Source organism: Misgurnus anguillicaudatus, chromosome 22, assembly GCF_027580225.2.
Source record: "Misgurnus anguillicaudatus chromosome 22, ASM2758022v2, whole genome shotgun sequence".
Taxonomy (NCBI): Eukaryota; Metazoa; Chordata; class Actinopteri; order Cypriniformes; family Cobitidae; genus Misgurnus; species Misgurnus anguillicaudatus.
In genome coordinates this window covers 7374221-7389216 of record NC_073358.2, presented here as the reverse complement: position 1 = coordinate 7389216, position 14996 = coordinate 7374221, and the positions used below count along the sequence as shown (strand labels likewise).

The following is a 14996-nucleotide window of genomic DNA, read 5'->3' as shown; positions in this document are numbered from 1 at the left end:
TCTCTAACATAAAAAGACATCCTAACCCAAACCCAACTCTAACCCTAACGTCAGGCTACAAATGTTTAAAAATCCGGAAAAAAATAGTATAAACCAATATTTAAAGTGACATCCTAACCCAAACCCCAAATCTAACCACAAACCCACGCGAAAATGGTTTAGAAATAGGAAAAACAAAAAAGTAACAAATATACGTGAAAATGACACGAAAAAGAAAGTGAGGAAAAATGCGGAGATCCGTGACAATGACACAAATAAATGAGCAAAATATTCCGTGACTATACCATGGAACTTTGTGAGATCATATTGAACCTCACATAGTGTTAACACATTGCATTATAACAAATAAACAAAATGAAACAAAATTATTTTTAGCAGCTTTATATGACCCCTTTAATTGGACCTTTATGTACAAAACTATATAAAAAATGCAAATAAACTTACGTACGATGTGATAATAAGGTCACATGACAACACATAGTGCAACTCCATTTAAAATGTTTATCATTGTATAATGCATATTGTACAAAAATACTAGCATAAAGTGTCACTTTTTAAAGTACTAGTGTTAAGTCCATAGTATTAAACTTAAGATATAAGGCTTTATGCACAGTTTAATTTTTTTGGTTTAAATTCAGTCATTTTAGGGCTCTCCTATTTGTCTGCTCATAGGTATATGCATGGCAAATCCTTTAAAGATTCAAGTGTCTCAGGAAGTTAGTATAAATATCCCGTTGCCGTATTCAATGGTACGCGGAGAGCAGATTGAGCTCAAGGGTTCAGTCTACAACCAGCGTTCTACAAGTATTATGGTGAGATTCTGAGATCTAAATCAGAAATAAATTTTTTTTTTATATATATATATTATATAACTTGCACAAACGTTCAAAGGTTTGGGGTCACTTGACTGAAATGTATTCATAATCTTTGATTTGAAGGCATATGTCTGAACAACACCATCTCATGGCAATTTGTACGTATTTTACAAGGTGGCTAATTCGTATTAATTCGTATGACCACATTTATGTTTTTGTACAATTTGCTTTTGCCCCTGTAACTTTAGGATTAGGGTGGGGTTTTATTATTTTTTTTTCTAATAATCGCATGTTTTTGTACGATTCACGTTGTATTAATTTATACGAATTTGCCAACTCAACAAATACACAGATTCCCATGAGATTATGCTGGTCTGACAGTTTGAACTGACAGTATACAGGAAAAAATATATTTGTGCCCATATGTAAAGTTTAGTGCGCGCGCGAAAGTTTCACGTGAGCACGCGAAACTTAACTTAAAAAAAAAAAACTGCACATGAAAGTTTCGCATGAGCACATGAAAGTTTCACGTGAGCACATGAAAGTTTCGCGTGAGCACATGAAAGTTTCGCGTGAGCACATGAAACTAAACTTTTTTTTTACTCCAATGTCACCTTAGGGGCTCTGTACATAGTAAAATAACAATATTTATTTAGTTATTTATTTATTTATTTTTGTTACATTTGTGTCTTTGATGAGTTTAGTATAATTCTAAAAGAAAAAAATATTAGTAAAAGAATGAGTAAATGACCCTAAACTTTTGACTGGTACTGTATATGTTGTGATATCTTTATGTTTGTCACGTCATTTTAATAAACAGTTGTCTTTTCTCTGTATCTCTACATATCTCATACACACGAATAGTTCAGTGTTTCACTGACAGCACCGGATGGAGTATGCGTGTTTCGTGGTGTTCTGCAGGGGAAAAATGACCAACCACATGAAAACAGTGGGACAGTAGATGCCAATTCAATAGCCTTGGTCAAGTTCTACATCATGGCTTTGGAAGCAGGAACGCATACACTTACTTTCACTTTACAAACATGGTTGGGGCCGAGGGTGACGAGGGGGAATAAGAGGACTGAGATTTTGATCAAGAAGTTGAGAGTTGTGGTAAGAGCTGATGTCATCTGTAAGCATAGAGCTTGGTAAAAAACATATTTAGAAGCATATACAGGAAAAAACATTTGAGCTGACCATATTCAAAATTATATAGTATTTGTTAACATTAGTTAATGCACATGAATTAACAATGAACAATATTTCTACAGCATTTATTATTATCTTAGTTCATGTTAATTTTAGCATTTATTAATACATTTTTTAAATCAAAAGTTGTAACTGTTAAGGTTAGTTAATGCACAATGAACTAACATGAACAACTGTTTTGGCATTAACTAATACTAAAGGTATAGTTTACCAAAAAATGAAAATTCTGTCATCCTTTACCCATCCTCAAACCTTTACATTTCTTTGTTCTGCTGAAGATGTTTTGAAAGAGAATATATTTTGAAAAAATGTTAATAACTAAACAGATCTGAGGCCCTTCACTTCCATTGAATTATTTTTCCTACTATAGATTAGTCAATGGTGCCCCAGATCTGGTTATAAACATTCTTTAAAATATCTTCATTTGTTTTAAGCAGAACAAAGATAATTGTACAGGTTTGGAAAAACTTGAGGGTGAGTAAATGATGACAGATTTTTTTATTTTTGGGTACCCTACAACCTTATTGTATTTACCTAGACTTTCTCTGCTGTAAAGAGGTTATATTTTGTATTAATTAATCTCAGGTATTTGTGTTTTAAAACTCCTATACAAAAGCCAACTGAAAAAGAAACAACAAATTTGGGTTTGCTGTTGGGTCTCAAATAGTTCACTGATCCACTCTTAAAACATTGTGCTCTTTCAGTGTATAGTCATGTCCCATTTGAACTCAACCTATCAACCTTCTGAAAAAACCTTTATGTCTTAAGTTATAGTAGTATAGTACAAACCTCTCATATTTCTGTTCAGTATGCTTCAATGTTTCACTAATTTTTTTGGTACTTCACAGCCAGAGGGAATTAGGACAGAGTTATCAACCGGAGGAAGGATAGATCCACGAGGCGTTTTTGGTAAAAAAAAAGAATAGCAGAATAGCAGCATGCTATCTGCTCATTTCACAATTGTGTTTCACACATCATTTCTTTATTTTTTTCGTAGGTACTCCAATCCGAAAACTTGAGCTAAAAAACTCCATTCCTCCAAAAATTGTGCCCAAGTCAACCGTGGAACGGTCATTATTGGTTAACGGTATGATGCCTCTTACGTTTGAATGGATTTGTGCAGATGTAACTATATGGACTAAACAGTAAAATTTGTACCAGTTAGGTACAAATATAAAACTTTGAGGTATCAAAATGTATATTTGAGATACCAATATGTACATTTGAGGTACTAATATGCACTACTTAGGTTTTTACAAAGATACTGCCACAGTGACAGCACTTTTATTTCTGAGAATGTGAAGAAGAAAGGCAATATTTTCAACATGAGTAGGAAACTAAGGGCCCTATCATATACCCAGCGCAATGCAGCACCACGTTGTTTAAATAGCAAATGCATTTGCGCCCAATTTTGCGCTCATGGGCGATCTGGTCTGAAAACGAGGCATGTTCAGGTGCATTGTTGGCCCATTGCTATTTTGAGGCAACTAAAATAGACTACGCCATTGGCCAACTAAAACCTGGTCTAAAGTCAAAGGTGCAATATTGTTTTTGTTATTTAAAGAGCGCGTTAGTAATATGCGCCTATAAACAGGACGACAACGCGCGTTTGCTTATCACACACACATGGATGCGCAGCAGCACACAAGCGTTTTTAAACATGAAAAATTGGAGGATTCAATTTGTAAAACCCCCAAAGATTTATTATATATGATGACTTTGTTCCTGTGGATATGATGAGATGAGAACCTTTTTAAGTAATGCTTTACTAGTCTCGCGTAGCCAGACCTTCAATACTGAAGGTCTGGTGTTTTTCGCTGCTTTTTCTGGACAAAGCCCGCCCGCGAGGTGTTTGACCGACATGTCAAACAACCAATCACAGTTTGTTTCGTCTAGCGTCACGTTTCGGACTCCCCACAATAACGAGTCGGCTTGCAACAAGTCAGTTATTGAAATAACCAGCCACAACCGAATAGCATCTAAACAACATTACTCACCATAGAACAACATTGTGCACTTCATCAACAGCCACACCAATGAGATGCTCCCGTTAAACGTCTGTTTGAAGCATATCTCTTCACTTTGTAACACCTACAATTCAGGAGGACCAAACTTTTTGACTCCACTAACTGCCTCAAATAAAACTCTTGGACGTCTTTTAGAGAGTCTATGCCGCGAACTTTGCATATTTTTTAGAATCCAATGTTTAGCTGATCATGATAACTGCTCATTATTATCCACGTGGACACGATTGATTCTCTTCCTCAATGGAACGTCAGAGCTTTGTTTTCCAGGGACCGAAATTAATCGCGACACTCGCGTCTCGTGGAAATCCGGTTTATTTCAACCAATCAAAACGACTTTGAGATTCTCACAGGGTTTCCAGAAAAGTGTACGAAAAACATCAGACGTTTAGCCAACAGTCTGTGGGCGTGACGTCTGAGGCTGAGACTAATGCTTTATTAAACACTCATGGAGCTGTCCGAGTGCTGAAACGTTTCGGCTCTCCACATGTTTGTAAATTTTTTATCTCCTGTTTGTTACAAACATAAAGTATTTTTAGAGTACTAACCTTTTCTTACATATTTGTAAATTATTCTTTGAGATTACATTGCAGTAAATGTATGGATAGCATACATGATCAATAAAAAGCCTGCTAATTTTATTTCCACGCCTGAAAGAAAAAGACTTTTCAAAGTTTTAATACAAAAAAGTAACAATTTCAATACAAATAAAAACAACGCAAACTGGTGGTTTGTCTTCCTCCGCTTAGTTTTTTAGTTTACAAATTCCACCATCTAGAGAGGGAATCGGCATGGCATGAGCACAACTGGCTTTTAAGGAAATGAGAGCTGAGACTCTAATTGGTTTATTGCACGTTACGCCCAAAACACACCCATTACTTATTACGAGAATAGGAAAAATCCTTTTAGACTGTATGCTTGGGGCACAAACCATTTTTCCATCATTAAATTAGCAAAAGTTGATTCGGACACACCTGTTTAGCGCTGTGCGCTTTAGACCATGTGCATAGATTGTTAAAATAGAGCCCTAACTGTGGGTTCAGACCAGACGCAAGTTCAACGTTTTGCGTGAGTAGATTACATACAAAGTCAATGCAAAGACGCGATCAGATGACGCGATATGGGCAACGTGTTTGCCGCGAAAACACACGCTATTCGCCTCAAACGCGTCTTCACCCAAGTTGAAAATATTCAACTTGAGCGAAAAATTAGCATGACACGAAGTTACATCCGCGAGTAATCTAGAGCAAGTAAAGTGATGGCCCGTGTTTGGTGTGTACGTAGCATAAGATTAGCACAATGCCTAAACTAAGACCCATCCTACAAGGTGGGGAATAAATATGATATACTGTACGACAAAGGTAAATGACAACAGGACGACTACATATACACAAATGAACAAGATCAGACACAGCAACACACTACACTACTACAACACTGGAAATTCCTTTAAATGGCTCTAAAATTACTTAAATTGAATCAACTTAAGATAATTTCAACATTTTTGATTAGTGAGGAGCTATAAATTATAAAAATATAGTTAAATTACTAGCTTAAGTTATTAAGTCATAATTTCTTATAAAGAAAGGTGAAATTAATTGTAAATTCAAGATGATTAAGCTTAAAAATGTAAGTGCAACAAGGAATTTTTACAGTTTAATAATATATAACATATTTAGAGAAATTAACTCAAATTCATTTGAATTAGCCAATACTCGTAAAATTCCTATCCTCGTACAAATTTCTGTGATATCAGGCTGAAAGAACTCATAACACACAACATAAAATAAAACATAAAGAGCCTCATTCATAAACACTCTAATGCAGGGTTCACACCAGCCGTGTTTGAGGCGTCAAATTCGCGTCTACCGCACCTAGTTTGCCGCTTGATCATTTTGAGTTTACTCGCCTCATTCGCACATGAAAGCCCCGCATGAAATTCTAGTCATCGAGACATTCATGTGGAAATTCGCATCATGGCAGGGGCTTCTGCGACTCTGCTCGCTTCCTGTAATCAAATGTCAAATTTTTCAACTTTTTTAATTTTGTTTTTTTAACTTTTATTACAGGAGAAGTGCTGGGAGAACTCCTGTCAATCATAAACAACCCACAGGGTTTAAAGCAGTTGACTACACTACCACGGGGCTCAGCTGAGGTGGAGCTCATGGGTCTTCTTCCAATCTTCTATGTCTACCACTATCTAGAAAGCACAGAAAATTGGGACATTTTGGGGAAAGAGGCGGCTGCGAGTAACATGGAATTGAAGAGAAAAATGAAAGATGGTAAGATGCAACCACAAGGACATCGGTATGAATGAATTAAACCCAGAAATGTAAAGCCTGTATGCACCATGTTTTGAATAACAGCATCTTAAATGTCTTGCCATCACCTTTTTTGTACCTTTTTTGTTGAATTTTTTATTTAAACATTTTATTGTATCTTTTATTGTTATATTATTACAATATTACTACACACATTATTATTACACACATTAATATTGTATTATTCCTCATTGTATTGTATTATTGTATCCTTTACTACTACTACTACTACTACTACTACTATGAAAATGTATTAATAATTAATAGTATTAATATTTATTATTATTTCTATCCAGTAATAAGTAGGAAAAACTATTAAATATTAATATCTTTTTTTGTGATATTATCACAGATTTCCGCATTTTTTTGTGATCGTATAACGAATTCCTGTTATTGTGTGATTATCACGTATTGGTTACTCAACTGCTTTGTCCTATTTTCAAACCATTGTCGCTTCGGTTTAGGGTTAGATTTGGTGCTTGCATTAGAATGCCACTTTATGTATTGGTTTATACTATTTTTTCTGATTTTTTTTTATGTGTCGCCTGGCGTTAGGGTTAGAGTTGGGTTTGGGTAGAGATGTAATTTTACGTAAATCTAACCCTAAACCAACGTGACAATGGTAAGAAAACAGGACAAAACAGTTGAAAGTAACCAATACGTGACAATTACACAAAAACATGAATTTTGTTATACGAACACAAAAAAACACGGAAATTCGTGATAATATCAAAAAAAGGAATCAAAAATTAACGTGACTATATAACAAAATTTCGTGAGACTGGGCTGGGATAGATCAACCAATAGTTTTTGTGTGAACTATGTTCATTTTTGTGTGAACTATCCCTTTAATATTACTATTATGTTAATACTACAGAGACATATAGGTATACTACATGGTATTTGGACACCCCTTTCAATTAACAGCTATTTCTGTTATTGCTATGATTAACAACGAATTACAGTAAAGTAGCTTACAGAGTATAAAGTAATATTTCTGTTTCTTCTAGGCATCACCAGCATCCTGTCCTTTAAGTTAAAACGAGAATATGCCTTCAGCATGTGGTCAAATGAGGATAAAACAGCCAGCACCTGGTAAACAACTGCATAACTTTTTTCCCTCAGTGTTTCTCCATGGTATCTGAATTGAGTAAATCTGATGTGCTTTTTCGATACCCACCTGGGTGACCGCTCTTGTCGTCAAGACTTTCGCTGATATGCACGACTATGTCGCTGTGGAGTCCAAGGTTCTGAGCAACACCATCTCTTGGCTGATCAAACAATGTCAAAAGCCAGACGGCTCCTTTGTTGAACAATCTGAAACCAAACCAGTTAAACTTATGGTATGAAAGAACAAAGAGTAAAGCATATTTTAATATCATACATTATATGCATATAAAGAGTTTGGTTCCAAAACGCAATACATCCATTTTGACTAATTTTCGGTAAATGCTTTAAATCTATGGAATCAATATATAAATGTGCATTCATCTTTGCCATGTTATAAATATATATGTTTTTGTTTGTTTGTTTATCACAAAGTACAAAGTAGATGAGGAAAACTACGATTCTGTGTGTATTCAACGCGCCGCCATTGTTATTTACAATGCGTGGAATGGTGCGCTGTGATTTGTTGAGTGGATTTATTGCATTTTGCAGAAAAGGAGGACTGACGTTTATCGCGCTTTGGAAAAAAAGGAACAAAAGATGACAGAATTACACGGCGGATATTGGATTTTGCGTAAAATTAATTAAGAGTTTACTTTTTAATACTGTCCTGATACAATACTGATTTTGGTGGTAACTCGTTTTTTTAAAAATGGCATTTATTGCGTTTTGGAACCAAACTCTTCATATATACATTCAGGTTGTGTATAGAACGGATTTGATCTTTTTGATGATCCATTTTGTTTTTTTAGGGTGCTGGAGCAGATGTTACTGAACAGACTGTTTTCCTCACATCTTATGTCATGATTGGAATTAAAAGGGCTATGTTGATCAAAACTCTTAACTTGGAGGTATGACTGCTAGTAAAATAACTTCTTTTAGATGCTACAAACAGTTGCAGTATTATAAGGATAGTTTTACCCAATTTTTTATCAGATTTTCTTTCTTTAACAAAATACAAAAACATTTTGAAGAACGATTGGCAACTCTGGCCCTCATACTATTGTATGGAAAAAAAACACAAAGACATTCCTTAAAATAATGTTGAGAGACTTTTTTTTATGGGTGAACTATCCCTTTAATACTTGTGTAAGTATTAAAGGGGACATATCATAAAAATCTGATTTTCCATGTTTAAGTGCTATAATTGGGTTCCCAGTGCTTCTATCAACCTAGAAAATGTGAAAAAGAACGACCCAGTAACTTAGTTTTGGTAAACCATTCTCTGCAATTTGGCTCCCCTTGTGATGTCAGAAGGGGATAATACGGCCCTTGATCTGCACTATCCAACCACGGCACTGACATTTAGTGCAGAGATCAACTCATTTGAATTTAAATGTAATCTTCACTCCTAAGGTTTATGGAGATCTGGGGCCTCATTTATAAAGTGTGCATATGCATATATTTGACGTGCGTATGCAAAAATTCACAGCAATGTTGATATTTATTGTCTTTGATGTGGACAAGTACTTGTTAAGATCTGAGCAGACGTTTGCACTTTTGCTTTTCCAAGTGCTGCAGCACCAGGTTTATAAAAATATAAGTCATTCATGTCACTCGTGAAGGATTTGGACAATGACATGTGCTCTTTAATATGTCAGTGACATTAAAGGGTACCTATTATGCCTATTTTTACAAGATGTTATATAAGTCTAAGGTGTGCGCAGAATGTGTCTGCGACTTTCAGCTCAAAATACCCCACAGATCATTTATTATAGCATGTCCAAAATGACCCTTTTTGGATTGGAGCAAAAACACGCTGTTTTGTGTCTGTGCCTTTAAATGCAAAGCATTTTTAGGCTATGTTTACATTAATGCGTTTATGCTTTAAAACGCGTTACTTTTGCTATGTTTACGCCTTTCATCTACACTACATCACCGTTTTCGACCCTCATAAACGGATTGGTTCGCAAACGCTGAAGACCCTGTTTTAGTTTGAGAACTCAGACGTTGCTCTGAGTGTAAATGAACGTAGACGGAGTCTTATGTAAACGAACAGCTGATATTAACGTGACAGCGCATCATTTTCAAAGTAAAAATTATTTTATTGATGTAAATGTGGGTTTGCAATGGAGGTTTTGCCAAAAATAGTAAACATCTACCAACCAGCTATTATAAACGCTATATCGGATTGTTTTAACATGTATCCTTGATAATGTCTGTTTTATATTAATGTTTGAGTATTATTGGGTTTAATGTGTTTATGTTTTGTTTAAATTTAGTTAGCTTACGAAAGATAGACTGTAATTTTATACGCCATATAGGCGTTGCAAAGGCCAATATGAAGGGAGAATTGTAATGGGTCAGACATTATTTTCCAGTTTAATGTAAGTTTTGTTTGCTACTTTAAAATGAATTTCGTTTCAGATAATTGGTCTCTTAATTTTAATCGATGTTTTGTTGATAAGTTTTGTGAATATAAATTAATAAAAACAATAAACTCAACTTCATTAATATAATGCTTGTTTAGGCGCTTGGCTTTTAGCTATTTGTGTGTTGCTAGCGGAGGACGTGCACGGACCTCGCACACTTTAAAAAATTAATGCAATAAGCATTTCTGGTAGGCTAAAGCAATACTTCACTTCTTACTATATGTTTGATTGAAGTTTGCATTTGCTGAAATGTATTTTTGCTTCAAGTTTGCTACTGTTTAGAATGCTTTCTTTTTAAATCATAAAGACCTTTCTGTTTAATTATAAAATCAAAATTAACCTATTAATCATATTAATATGTTGTAGGGGGAGCTAGAACAGTATAAGTGTTTATGTTTTGTTTAAATTTAGATAGCTTACGAAAGATAGACTGTAATTTTAAACGCAATATAGGCGTTGTAAAGGCCAATATGAAGGGAGAATTGTAATGGGTCAGACATTATTTTCCAGTTTAATGTAAGTTTTGTTTGCTACTTTAAAATGAATTTCGTTTCAGATAATTCGTCTCTTAATTTTAATTGATGTTTTGTTGATAAGTTTTGTGAATATAAATTAATAAAAACAATCAACTCAACGTCATTAATATAATGCTCGTTTAGGCGCTTGCGCTTTTAGCTATTTGTGTGTTGCTAGCGGAGGACGTGCACGGACCTCGCACACTTTAAAAAAAATAATGCAATAAGCATTTCTGGTAGGCTAAAGCAATACTTCACCTCTTACTATGTTTGATTGAAGTTTGCATTTGCTGACATTTATTTTTGCTTCAAGTTCGCTACTGTAAAGTACTGTTCACTTGAATGCTTTCTTTTTAAATCATAAAGACCTTTCTGTTTAGTTATAAAATCAAAATTAACCTATTAATCATATTAATATGTTGTAGGGGGGAGATAGAACAGTATAAGACTTTCCCAAACACATTTTTATAGGTTCAAAAATAGTGTCTGTTATAGTTGCCAGCAAAGGACCCATGTATGACTTTTTGTCAATATCGCACACCCCTAGGCTGCATAAACGTGCAAAGGTAAGCTATTATTAGAGTAATAAGTTATTTTACACTTATATGTGCATGCCCAGTTACGTGATTGGTCATGTTTCATGCGTTTATGGTGGTGTATAGTGTGGATGAAGATTCTTTTAAAAATGCCAGTATAAACGAGGATCGTTTTCATTTTAAAATGCCGTTTTAAAACGCAAATGCTCTAATGTAAACATGGCCTGAGTTAACATAGATCTAATTCCTGTGCATACAGTCTGAGACAATAGTATCTCTTTACTGAGATATGACAGCGTACAACTCACTGAGGGCGATAACTATGGTAATACATGAATGTCAGTCAGTGGCCATGGGCAGAGCTTTATTAGTGTGACGTCACATTAACAAGAAAATCAAAACAGCATGTCTAATGAAACTGCTTTGGTTAATGGGAATTAAAAAGGAGAAGGTGGACCTAATAGGTGCCTTTTAATTAGGCATCGTTTTCAAGACGGAGAGTCCTAAAAGTGTTCAACTTCCAGATCATTTGTTATTTATAGATTTCACATCTGAAATAAAGGCACACGTTCATAAATCAGAAATGATCATAAGATCAAATTTAGTACGATTTCTACATAGCATGTTATAAATGAGGCCCTTGGTTAGAATCCCGTCATTGGTTAACTCCACATTTATTCCTCCAGGAGTATAAAACGGCTTTAAATCGTGCAGCAAGCTACGTGTCCTCTCAGTCGAAGAAGCTTGGAAATTTGTATGTTAGAGCCATCTCATCGTATGCCTTAACACTGGTAGACTTGCATAGTATTCCTGCAGTCGAACTTTATGAGGGACTCAAGAGAAAGGCTCAAGTCAAAGGTAACTTATTTGAGGCGTATGCTTTTTAAAGAAAACTAAGGTACTGTTTGTTAGCTCTCATGTCACATTTTCAGGAAACCCTGTCACGGTTCGTTTCTGGGAAGAAACTCAACCAAGCAAGGATCCATTGAAACCCAGTAAAACAACAGCAAGGACCGTGGAAACAACTGCTTACGTCCTGCTTAATGCATTACATAGAGGCGATACCTACTATGCAAAACCCATTATGAACTGGCTAACACAAGATCAGAGATATGGAGGAGGCGTCCATTCTACACAGGTTAAATCATCCATCAATCTTACATTATTGCGTCTTTGAATTTTTGCCATTTCTCTTTGATCTGTAATTTTTCCCAGGACACTATTGTCACTTTGGAAGCCCTGTCCAGGTACAGCATCTTAGCCCAAAAAATCGTCTTAGACATGGTGGTCAACATTGAATACAGGAATAAAGGTGACATCAGCAGCATCAAACTAACACAACAGAAGCCGATGGCTAAACCAATAGAGGTAATATTAAATATGTGAATCAACGATTGATTTAAATAATCACAATGGTTTAAAACAAAATGTAAATTATTTTTTTCTTTAAAAAGGTGACTCAGAATGATGATGTCATTGTCAAAACAGCAATGACCAACGGAGTGTCGTTTGCCACAGTAAGTGAGCATTATCATGTCAAAGAGGTCAAAGTCCTAGATATTACAGGCATGCAAGACTAAAGTCCTATCTACTGTACTAGAATGGGAAAAGACAGCTATCTCCAAAATTGTGTGCTAAAAGTATCACAATTAGACAACATACAGTATTTCTGACCAATAATAAAACCTGACATCAGCTGTATTGTTTGTTTCTTAAGCTCAAGTTGTGCTAAAAAGCACCTTTATTCCTTATAAATATTATTTATAAGTTGTAAAGAGCCCCTCCTCCAGAGCATCGTCAGTCTTTATCGATTGATGGTTGGTTTCTTTAAATAATTTTAAATAAGAAAAATATGGAAACTCTTTGGTTATTTTTAAGCAATGCTAATGGTCTAATCGGATTCAATGGATTATTCTAAGCTATGCTAAAAGTGTTAGCGCCAGACCCGGAAATCGGCTGAATGGATTTCAAAACTGTAAAAATCAGCTCTAGGGGAGCTGGAAAATTAGCCTATTTTCCAAAAAAGTGGAGTGTCCCTTTAAACTGAAAGGCGGGACTTCAGTCACCAGAGTGGCCATATTGATTGTTGCATTGTCCACTATTCATAGTGATAAGAATTATCAATCTTGTTAAACCCAAAGTCTTTGCAGAGGATCATTTTTACTTAATTTATGAACACAATGTCTTTAAACATTTGCATGCATAAAACAAACCTTCAAATTTTTCGGCAGCTCCGAACGGTGTACTACGAAATGTCAGAAAGCAATGAAAAGTGCAATTTTGATATCTCAATCGACATGCCTCTGCGGGACCCAAATTCAAACGGTAAGTTGTACAGATCTGCTTCGCTCTGTTCTGTATTCTTTCATTATCAGCTACAGTTAAACTTTTTTTTTTTTGAGCAGATCCCATGCTTTTGTCACCACGGATTGTGGCTTGTGCAAAGTAAGTTGCTGCATATATTTTTGTACTCTGTCATCAGTACGGGTCTCCTGTGGTCCCCCTGTGGTGACAATCAGGTTTTTATTGTTGTTCATATGTATATGTGGTGTTTTTAATATGTTTTAAGACAAACAATGCCTCAATCACATCAACACAGTTGAACGCATGGATCAGTAACTCAAGTCATAGATACAGTATATTATGCATGGATGCCACATGCACTCTGCACTGAAAATATGGGCGCACGGCGCAAGTGCACATAGAGCTACCCAGTCTCACGAGGTTTCGTGATACAGTCACATATTTTTTTGATTCTTTTTTCGTGATATTATCACGAATTTTTGCGTTTTTTTCGTGATCGTATAACGAATTCCTGTTTTCATGTGATTGTCACGTGTTGGTTATGGTTGCTCAACTGTTTTTTCTATTTTTAAACCATTGTCGCTTTGGTTTAGGGTTAGATTTGGTGCTTGCATTAGAACGTCACTTTATATATTGTTTATACTATTTTTTCTGATTTATTTTTTTATATGTCGCCTGCCGTTAGGGTTAGAGTTGGGTTTTGGTAGGAATGTCATTTTATGTAAATCTGGCCCTAAACCGAGGCGACAATGGTAAGAAAATAGGACAAAACAGTTGAGTAACCAATACGTGCTAATCACATGAAAACAGGAATTTGTTATACGATCACGAAAAAACGCAGAAATTCGTGATAATATCGCGAAGGGAGAATAAAAAAAATATGTGACTATACAATGAAATTTCATGAGACTGGGCTGCATAGAGCATGTCCAAATCCACTTTTGCTAGTTTAACGACGTAAAAAATGGTCTATGCGCCTGGTGCACAGCCTAAAAGGGGTGTTTCTATTTTCTTAATGAGTAATGGGTGTGTTTTGGGTGTAACGTGCAATAAACCAATGAGAGTCTCATTCCCAAGGCAAATAGCCAGTTACATGGCGGAGTGTGTAGGTGGAAAAACTGTAAGCAGAGGAAGGCGGCCACCAGTTTAGATTGATGTTAATAACATTGCTTTTTATTTTTATGAAAACAAAAGGCGTTTTTATGCAGATTTAGTTTTTTTAACTCATAAGAATTTTCTGTTTTACATGAAGATACAAGCCACATGAAAATTCTGTTGAAATGGAGTCTGGACTTACTGTGATGGAAATTAATTTGCCGACTGGAGTGAGCCCAATACAAGAGGATCTAGATATGGTAAGAAACTAAATATTCTTTAGAGGTATTTCCATCTACTGTTTCTGTAAACTGTGGTGATTCTTTTTACTCTTCTGCATTTTACAGTATCAGAATGGAATGGAGTCTCGATTTTCCAACTATGAAATCATTGGTGACCAAGTCATCCTTCAAATAGAGTCGGTGAGCACAAAACAAATATATTCTTATTGCACATTTCTGCATTACAATTTTGTGACCCTATCTGTGAATTTCTGGCTAAAGTCTCATAATCTAATGATGAGATTAGTTTGATTTCACATTGATTTCAATCTTTGACATGACCTTACTAGTTCAATAATAGTAAGGTCAAGGTTATATTGACAGTTTTCACAGACTGTCCCATTTGGTGTGCACATA

General features: G+C 35.3%; 1 protein-coding gene across 1 annotated transcript in view; it reads left to right on the top strand.

Moving 5' to 3' along the window:
• Positions 1-14996, top strand: part of c5 (complement component 5) — a 37383-nt gene that overhangs the window by 18524 nt on the left and 3863 nt on the right. Inside the window, exons 20-35 of the mRNA XM_073860899.1 lie at positions 673-812; positions 1680-1928; positions 2873-2933; positions 3022-3111; positions 6118-6330; positions 7380-7458; positions 7547-7712; positions 8289-8387; positions 11646-11817; positions 11892-12097; positions 12175-12327; positions 12414-12476; positions 13191-13284; positions 13365-13404; positions 14516-14618; positions 14706-14780. Of these exons, the coding sequence (XP_073717000.1) occupies positions 673-812; positions 1680-1928; positions 2873-2933; positions 3022-3111; positions 6118-6330; positions 7380-7458; positions 7547-7712; positions 8289-8387; positions 11646-11817; positions 11892-12097; positions 12175-12327; positions 12414-12476; positions 13191-13284; positions 13365-13404; positions 14516-14618; positions 14706-14780 (2003 nt within the window). The remainder of the gene's footprint in view (positions 1-672; positions 813-1679; positions 1929-2872; positions 2934-3021; positions 3112-6117; positions 6331-7379; positions 7459-7546; positions 7713-8288; positions 8388-11645; positions 11818-11891; positions 12098-12174; positions 12328-12413; positions 12477-13190; positions 13285-13364; positions 13405-14515; positions 14619-14705; positions 14781-14996) is intronic.